The 8,876-nt window shown below is 47.0% G+C and overlaps 4 protein-coding genes and 1 non-coding gene across 5 annotated transcripts; 2 read left to right on the top strand and 3 right to left on the bottom strand.

The window, feature by feature from the left end:
- Positions 1-572: 572 nt before the first annotated feature.
- Positions 573-644, bottom strand: VTP01DRAFT_t96. Its single transcript has one exon. It is a non-coding gene; the product is annotated as a tRNA-Pro (tRNA).
- A 498-nt stretch (positions 645-1,142) lies between these two features.
- On the top strand, positions 1,143-3,124 carry VTP01DRAFT_7249 (uncharacterized protein; the record flags this gene model as incomplete). Its single annotated transcript, XM_069386240.1, has 8 exons — positions 1,143-1,177; positions 1,249-1,380; positions 1,445-1,484; positions 1,639-1,783; positions 1,843-2,088; positions 2,427-2,865; positions 2,937-2,955; positions 3,038-3,124. The coding sequence occupies 8 exons, from the start codon at positions 1,143-1,145 to the stop codon at positions 3,122-3,124; spliced, it is 1,143 nt and encodes a 380-aa protein (XP_069234475.1).
- Positions 3,125-3,482: 358 nt separating this feature from the next.
- Positions 3,483-6,671, bottom strand: VTP01DRAFT_7248 (uncharacterized protein; the record flags this gene model as incomplete). Its single annotated transcript, XM_069386239.1, has 6 exons — positions 3,483-3,659; positions 3,714-4,333; positions 4,386-4,531; positions 4,594-5,205; positions 5,257-5,445; positions 5,503-6,671. 6 exons carry the CDS (start codon positions 6,669-6,671, stop codon positions 3,483-3,485), a joined length of 2,913 nt encoding a protein of 970 aa, XP_069234474.1.
- Positions 6,672-7,394: 723 nt separating this feature from the next.
- On the bottom strand, positions 7,395-8,333 carry VTP01DRAFT_7247 (uncharacterized protein; the record flags this gene model as incomplete). Its single annotated transcript, XM_069386238.1, has 4 exons — positions 7,395-7,552; positions 7,646-7,924; positions 8,023-8,164; positions 8,208-8,333. 4 exons carry the CDS (start codon positions 8,331-8,333, stop codon positions 7,395-7,397), a joined length of 705 nt encoding a protein of 234 aa, XP_069234473.1.
- A 149-nt stretch (positions 8,334-8,482) lies between these two features.
- VTP01DRAFT_7246 (uncharacterized protein) lies at positions 8,483-8,850 on the top strand (the record flags this gene model as incomplete). Its single annotated transcript, XM_069386237.1, has 3 exons — positions 8,483-8,506; positions 8,552-8,685; positions 8,760-8,850. The coding sequence occupies 3 exons, from the start codon at positions 8,483-8,485 to the stop codon at positions 8,848-8,850; spliced, it is 249 nt and encodes an 82-aa protein (XP_069234472.1).
- Between the last annotated feature and the right edge of the window lie 26 nt (positions 8,851-8,876).

Below are 8,876 nucleotides of genomic sequence, written 5' to 3'. Positions count from 1 at the left end.
ATGAGAGCTTCTAGGCTTGCTTGCTGAGCTTGCGTTGCCTCTTGTTGGGCTTCCATGCATTGTAACATAGCCCTAAGAACAGCCATAGGGTTATCTTCTGCCATTTTATGAATTCACACCGAGCGGAAAATCACGAAGCAGATGTAGAGAGACCACAAAGAGATCAACCGAGGAGAATAACGAAGAAGTAAGACCACACAGAGAGATGAACTTGTCCTTAGCTACCAATTGTCATAACGCAATCCTTTTGGAGTTACGAACCCACGGAGAAGAAAGAAGGGTTACAAGGAAAAAGGACCACGAAGAGGAGGGGATGTTTCGTTATTCTTTCGTTCGAAGGATATTTATATCATTTCGGTTATATGACAATAAAGGAATGGTCTAGTGAATACAGCAAGTCTGTGTCATGGAGACAGTATTGAAAAGGGTAGAAGGTATCGAGGTTGCGGTGAACGAGGTCGAAAAGGAAAGGTGGCGAAAGGGACAAAAAAGGAATCGGATGAAGTCTTTTAACGACGCAAGCACCCAAAACGGGAAATACCAAAAGGTCTGAGAACAGCAAGCGTTCACTCGGGCTTGACCGGGAATCGAACCCGGGACCTCTCGCACCCTAAGCGAGAATTATACCACTAAACCATCAAGCCACGGTTGCAGTGTGATGCTCCTGCTAACAATCACTAGGAGAAATAAGTTAAAAAGCATGCACTTCACGAATCGTGGTATCTGAAATTTTTGCTGGCAGATACCTTGAATTTGCTTACAAGGCGTGTACCCTAGCTGAGTCTAAAGATGCTAGCCAGGCACCTCTCCCTTCTTCACTACATCTCAGGAATCTTAAGCCGCCATTCTACTGAAATGCCTAAGCAAACCCGAGCTAACGAATATATTGACTATGAGTGCACAAAGTGCACCGCTGTTGATCACTTTGGCAACTACTGCCACAAGAAGCAAACCCGGAAGCACGCTCGCAAACACTTGTTTCTCTTCGGTCAATTCAAACCAGTCCTTCCTCCTAGCTACAGTAGCCGCCAAAACTGTCCACACTTTTGAGAAAATTGACTTCCAGGGCGCATAAGTTCTCAAAATCACTGCGGAGGATACTCAAACTTTACATACTGGTAATTCTACACTCCTTTACACATATGCGGAGTTTCATAGCTGTCGGATCCAAGATACGGTACATATCAGGCCTCTGACCGTTAGACTCCGAGCCGGCGAAATTTCGAATTTACATTTAATATTTCGTAGGCCCTCCTTTGGCTTTAATTACTGCCTCAAGGCGCCGCGGCATACTTCTAATAAGCTTTCTACAGTATTGGAGTGTCATCTGATGGTACCATACGAAGTGTCTTGCCCGCCAAAGGGAATCCTTATCCTCGGGTTTCACAGGCATCCGTCTGACTGTTCTTTTCAACATGTACCATGCATTTTCGATCGGGTTCAGGTCCGGCGAGTATGGTGGCCACTCTAGAACGTTCAATAAGGTCCATTGCTGTACTTGGATGGAATGCCCTCTTTTGACAGAAAGGAAACACGATTACCCTACATTGTCTTGGGGGCATGGAGAGGAGTCCAACGATGCAAGATAGGCGTAAAATACTACATTTAAGCGAGATTAACGCCCAAATCTCGGTTTAGGGCAGATATGTGGACAGTTTTGGCAGCTACTGTAATTCGAACGTCTTTCAATTGCACGCTGAATGCTTGACAACAACCACTGTAGCCTTTCCAGGCGCAGCCGTCAATAACAGCAGGACTCTACCTGCAGTATTGAGCGCCCAAGGTATATTCGTGCACGTGATTTATGCAGCAAATGCTAAGGTCACTCTATTTCTCTGTTAGATAATGCTGCTATGGCATTCGATAGCGATGATGCAGGAATGGACATGGAAATGGACATGGACAGTGAGCCTTGTGATGAAGCTCGTCTTATCTTGCCATCGGGTACGCTGCGACTTGACGACGGTAACAACGTGTTTGATGATGCAGAGACTGAAGGCGAAGTAGACGACACTGAACGAAGCAATGAACTGTTTCTTGTCGACGATGAATATCTTCGTGAGGAGGTGGAGCATACTGAAATAGAATGTAAGTTGTGGAGGTCATCCATGTCCTTATGTCCATCGATAGACAATCGGGCTACCGTCTCTGTTGCCGATCAACCCACGTTCTTTAAAACTATTCCATCATGCGAAACAGGATACCGCCCACGAGAGATATACGGACGGCCAGGATATCTACCGCGTCCCAATCTCTGGTTGTCATCCAGGATTTGTCTCATCTTTCAAGAGGCAATTATCTCCCTAGACGTCGGATAGGCATATAGATCACCGACAGACCAAAAGATGTCCGAAATTATAACGACCTTGTCCGTCCTTCTATATACAGAATTGATAGAACATCGAATATACTGATTATTTAATCAGCGACGACAGCTGGTGTCTTCAGTGATCCAATTTATTGGTTCATCGCAATTTTCCTTGTGCATTTCCAGTTGCGTCTTTTGTCTGAAGCTGCAGCAGAATTGCTCATGAAATTCATCAATGCGATCATCGAAGCATTCGCTGCAAGAATTTCGCAAGCAACGGGAGCAGCTACTGAATCGTTATTCCGTTTACAGACAAAACTATCCACGCTAAGAAAGTATGCAGGCTATGGAACAGTAGCTAGCAATATTATACGCTATGTTGTATGCCCGACTTGCCACAAGACTTTTGAAATGGACGAGCTTCGTTTGGATCCAGTGGTCGATGCAGTTGACGAGATTCTCTGTGATCACAAAAATTTCCCTTTGCGCAACTTATCCACATGCGGTCAGCGACTTTTTAAGGGATCCAGTGGCAATCGTGCGGTCCCCATCAAAGTGTATGCGTACAACTCCTCCACATATACTCTTGCTACAAACTCAATCGACTTGGATTCGTCACAATAATTAGCCTCTGGAGATCTCGATCAGTCCGCCCTAATTTTTTGTATGATGTTTATGACGGTCGGATGTAGAATGAACTTGCAGACAACGATGGAGAACGCTTCGTAGACGATCACTACCCATTGGATGGCCTCCGATGTCCTTGAGCCGGGCAAGGTGTACCAGGTCATTGCTTTCGGTTTTGGAGTATTTTGAGGCAAGGAATACCTACGTGTCTCGAACGCATGTGGTACTCACGTGCTATGCAGCAAGACCCTGGATAGCCTTCTTAGGAATCAATTCAGAGAAGGTCGTCCTACCTTAGTTCGTGCAATCAGACATCGGAAGACAAGAGGTATCCGTAATATGATTTGTGAATTAGACCAATAATCGGCACGTTCGATTCCTTTAAAAACTTCAGGGTCTCGGTGTGTCATCCACGCAAATTTCAATCGATGCAAGGTTTATCATTCGGCCCCCTTTTTGGGACGAATGTTAAACCTCCTACCAATCGAAATTTGCGTGGATGATACACCGTGACACTGAGGCTTTTAAAGGACAAGACACCCCGTACTTATTCGTCAAATTCACAAATCATATCCCGTGTACCCTTCGTCTTTTGCTGTTTAATCACGCGAACTAGAACATGGCGACCCTGACTGATCCGACTTCTAACGAGGTTATCAAGGGTCCTTCTGCCGCGAGCATGGATTTCACAACTGGTCGATACGCAGAGATATTCCTTGCCTCGCTATGAACCAAATCTATACGATAGGATACGATACTGGCGGCCTGGTTCCATAACATTATAATCCGCTTGAAAGATCGACATGTTTACTGATTCACTCAAACGGAGCGCGTCGTCCCCGACATCCCGGGCATTGTTCACGGTCTCTGCGTGATCAGGGTGTTCCAGGAGTTGTACGCCATCAACCGTTTGTCCGTATTTCATGTGACCAGTAGACCAACCGAGCGTGATGTTCTCGTGCGTAGTGAAACCGACGAATCCAAAGCTCAAGACCGGCCTATCGTTGATGAAATACTTGGAAAGAACGAGCGAGTTTCCGGGGCCAGATACAAACGTCATGGACGTGCAGCCTTCAGCGCGAATATACCGCGACCGTCGAACTATCTCGCACTCTTTGCCAACGAGGCGAACAAAGAAGTAGTGCATCGGTCGATGATTGAAGGTAAAATTTGCAAGGATGCTTTGAACATGCTGTTCCGAAATATTACCTTTCACTAGACCCTGCATACGTTTAGCTAAAGAGTTCCACCAATGACAGTACGCAAAAGTCTTATTTTCGCAGTCGTAGAAAGCCACAGTTGAGCGAATCCTTTGACCGACCGATTTCCAGTGATTTTCGAAGCTAATCTGGTACGTCGAACAGCGTGACGTCTTATGAACCAAGTCGTTCATCAGAACTACATATCCTCCAAATTAAACACGTCTCGCGCGTACATAGTTATTTCGAACCAGTCATTCCTGTATCCTTATACCGCAGCAACTTCCCGGTGAACTTTTCACTCTTGTTTGCGACGAAGTTTGATAGCTGCGATCCTATACACGAGCGCGCATCTGTTGACTCGATCATCTGCACGAACGTGTCGTAAATCTTTACTCTAAGGTCCACAGTAACATTACCCGTTGTCTGGCATAACCACGAGATACAATGGTCGCCAACCTGTGCCTGTCCGACACAATGTCACTGGGATCCACTTCAAGAACCTGAGTGATATAACTCTCGATCAGGTCTCGCGTGGACACCAGACCGCAATCGACAGAAATGTCCAGATCGTGCATAACAATCAGGTTATCATGTAGCTCAAGCTGAACATTACGAAGGACCCGGAGAACCAATTCCAAAGCGATCTCATCGAAGGACACCTTAATCTCTATGAACCCTTTGAAGTAATCCCAGCCTGGTTCGAAATTCAGCTGGTCGGCCTTGATGCGATGAAAATCAGCAGGTATCACTGAGTCGTCTGGGCAACAACCGCTGCAAACGTACATCACAACAAACATGGCAGGGTCCAAATATCGCGAGAATGCCGCCCTGATTTTCTGGACGTACGAGCCGATCTCGTTCCGGTTCCTCGCAAGATAGTACATCGTTGTGCACCAGAACACAACGTTGTCAACGAAGATATCCGTAGAGTCGGACCACCCCTCAAATGCGCCAGTCGCATGTTGGACAAAGTTAACCCCGTGAGTGTCACTGAGGTGTTCTACTTTGGATGAAGTGTACCACGGGTGTGACTGACGAGGACATACTTTGCTTACTGGACGCGTTTGTCTAGAATGTTGGCGACATTCAGAATTTCGTTTTTAAAGCGTCGTCTAGGACCGTGTTCTCGTTTCCATCCGAGCCTCGTACTCATCAACCAGCGAACTATCGGCAAAGTCTTCAGCTGAGACCCAATTGTCGTCGGTCGCAGTATATCCGGTCCAACGCACACGATATTGACGGGTATGTCTGGCACCACGATGAGAGGCAATATGTCTCCCCTCGTAGTGGTCTGTCGGGATCTCCTCGCTATCACGGCTGTTCTTGTACTCCACTAGATTTCATGTCTGCTCACTCAGCGATAACGACAAGAACTGTTCTTGTAATGCTCGCATCGATTCGGCATCTTGGACCTTATCGGATATCGTGCAGTCCAGCACATCATTAGCGGTCGACAGTCCATCGTTCCCGTAGTCGAACCCATCCTGCAACCAAAATGTGTGAATAGCGGTCGAGGTCACACCACCCAACGACACAAATCTCTTAATGTTCAACAAAAGATACGCCAACTTTAGCTGGATCGTGAACGTATCGATGTCGGACACGCGAATCACCGACTTTCCGTTCAACCGGTTAAAGACATGACCAAGCTCACCGAAGAGTGCCTCAATCTTGGAACGGAAGCTTCCAAACGATTTGTTGTATCTATCCTCATCTTGACTTAATGTGGAGGCCCTCGACTTGCGGATAGGACAGACAAAATTCTTGGAAGTCAAGTAACTGTTACGGGCGATAATACCAGGAACGTACAGCGTATAACCACCGTCAAGACCAATAGAATCCCATTTGGTCACAAGGTCCTTCAACTCGATACTCGCTAACATGGACCCATCGTTGTTCGCTGCGCAGGGACTTGCATCCGAGACAAAAATCACCTTGCCGTTGACATCGATGCAAAACTGACTTCTGAGTCCTCCTTTCTTCAGCTTGTACGAATAGAAGGATCCATGGTCATCCCCAGAGCGAAGATACGATGCTCTCGTATCGTGACCATCCAACAAGAGAGTAAGGTGCTTGAACTCGGATGGATTGATGTGCGTAGCACACAAGACTTTGATCTTCACATTGGAGAACATCTCGACCAGACAATTGGTCACCACTTCCGACAGCATTGCACCGTTCTTGATGTAAAAACGCACGACACAGTGCGTAAAACTGCTCCGAGGGACGAAACGTCCCATGTCAGCAACAGAACACCGGGAAAGAAGATGGTAAAGGATTAGCAAACCCTTCTCCACGATACGGTACGGACCAGGATACTCCTGGGAACCGAAGAACACGACCAAGAAGAAAAACACCGGGATGTAGCCCAACCTATCCAGAACGTAGGACTTTATGAAGGAGATGTCGTTAACCTCCTTGATTTCCGACCGATGGTATCGGGTTTTGGTAACCGTCGGCCAGCTATATCCCAAAAATTGCCACTGTAATTGCATCAACAATTGGAACTCTGCAATGATCTCAGGCGGAAACATCTTCTCTGACCTTTGTGGTCGACTGTGAAGGTCACTCAAATTTTCGCTTTGATCTTCTCAATGACTCATGCTCTACAATCATTCGTAGGCTAAATTTCCCCCAATATTACATACCTGGATTCGCGTGCTTAGTACGAGCAAAACTTCCTTTAATTCACGCAAATTTCGATTGGTAGGAGGTTTAACATTCGTCCCAAAAGGGGGCGCCCGAATGTCATCAGGCCACCAACATTGTCAGCCCTGTCTCTCCTCGGCCCCGTCCAGGTTGTTCGAGTGGTGTCAAGATGCTCTAATTCAAAACGCCGAGCAGGCCGAAGCCTAGGAGGTCATCTAGAACCACATACGCGACGATCCTCTCGTTAAAGTCCCCGCTCCGCAAGACTACGCGGGTTTTTGAGAACATGAGCTAATCGCTTGAAATAAAGATCTATATAGAATTTCCTGGATCTTTCTGGATAACAGATAACTATTGTATCAAGAGCAGTTGAGCGATTAGCTCATGTTCTCAAAAACCCGCGTAGTCTTGCGGAGCGGGGACTTTAACGAGAGGATCGTCGCGTATGTGGTTCTAGATGACCTCCTAGGCTTCGGCTTGCTCGGAGTTTGAATATGACCCCCTCGTCACCTCTCAGAAAACCTCCAGGGCCGTGGAAGGGTTCCAGGAAGGGTGGCTGAAAATGGGTGTGGCCTGATAACATTCGACCGCCCTATTTGGGACGAATGTTAAACCAAGCATCGATCGAAAGTTACGTGTAGGACGCTCCGATGTCCCATCGCTTTTAAAGGAACGGGATACATCCATTGCTCGGCTATTTCACACAGCATGTCCCGGGTACCCTTTATCTTCCGTGGTTTGATTGCGCGGATCAAAATTGGAAGACCTTGAAGGACTCGATGTTTAAGAAGGTTATAGAGCGTCCTGCTGCATCTCGCGTGAGTCCCGCATTCTGTCGACACACATAGGGTCTCCTTACCTCGAAATACCCCAAAACCATACGAGACAATCTTGTATATTTTGTCCTTCTCTAGGACCTCGTAGTCAGCCTTATATATTGAGACATTGACACTGTCCAAACGCTGAAGGTTCTCGTCGTCCTGTTGCGTCGAATATGTGTCCCTGACAGCGTATATCTCAGCCCCATCGATGATTCCGTTATCACAATAACGTCCGGTAGACCAACCCAGCGTGATATTTTGCACCGTTCGAAGACCCATGACTGGAAAGTCCAGAACCACACGATCTACAATCTTGTCTATACGCGGGAAAAGAGTATTCGCAGGACCGGGCACGACGGTTAAGGCATTACAACCTATGTTTCTGCGGTATTTGATATGCTCGATCATTTCGTACTCTTTTCCGGACAACCGGTTTCGCCTTTGGCAACGACGGACTGTCCACTTTGGGACTTCATGACGATGTGCCTGACAGCACGATATCCGATGAGGTCCAAGATGCGGAATCGATGCGAGCATTGCAAGGACAATTCTTGTCGCTATCTTTAAGTGACCGCGAGGCACTTATTGGAATACAAGGACACTTCGGTTGAGCAGCAGATCCCAGAAGACCACTACGAGGTTAGCCACATTGTTAATCATCGTGGTCCGAGACATGCGCGTCAATATCGCGTACGTTGGGCCGGTTATACTGCGAAGGATGACCATTGGATATCTGCAAAGGGCTTTGCGGATATAACCATGGTGGAAGAGTACGAGAATAGACTTGCATGGAGGAAACGATTGCAGTACTACCTTTTAAAACAAATTTCTGGATGTCAACGACATTCTAGACAAACGTGTCTAGGAAGTAAAACATGTCTTCATCCGTTACACCCGTTGTACACTTTTATCAGAGCCAGTCCGAGTTCCTCAATAACATGTAGGGAGTGAGCCACATCGATCAGGCGACCGGTGCATACGAGGGTTGGCATGACTTTACCGATATCTTTGTGGATAACGTTGTGTTCTGGCGCACAACAATGTATTACCTGGCGAAGAACGGCAACGAGACTGGATCGTATGTTCAGAAGGTCCGAGCGGCATTTTCCCGTTACCTGAACCCTGCGCTTTTTGTTGTGATTATGTTTGCAGTGGTCGATGCCCCGACGATAGCGTGATACCGGCTGACCTACATATGGGAAAAGCGAACCAGTTGAACTTGAATCAGGCTGGGATTACGTGAAAGGGCTCATACAGATCAAGGTGTCG

The sequence above is a fragment of the Rhizomucor pusillus genome (assembly GCF_041956525.1).
Source record: "Rhizomucor pusillus strain CBS 183.67 unplaced genomic scaffold VTP01scaffold_34, whole genome shotgun sequence".
Classification (NCBI taxonomy): Eukaryota; Fungi; Mucoromycota; class Mucoromycetes; order Mucorales; family Lichtheimiaceae; genus Rhizomucor; species Rhizomucor pusillus.
The sequence above is the reverse complement of the archived record's forward strand: the minus strand, read 5'-3'. Positions and strand labels throughout refer to the sequence as shown.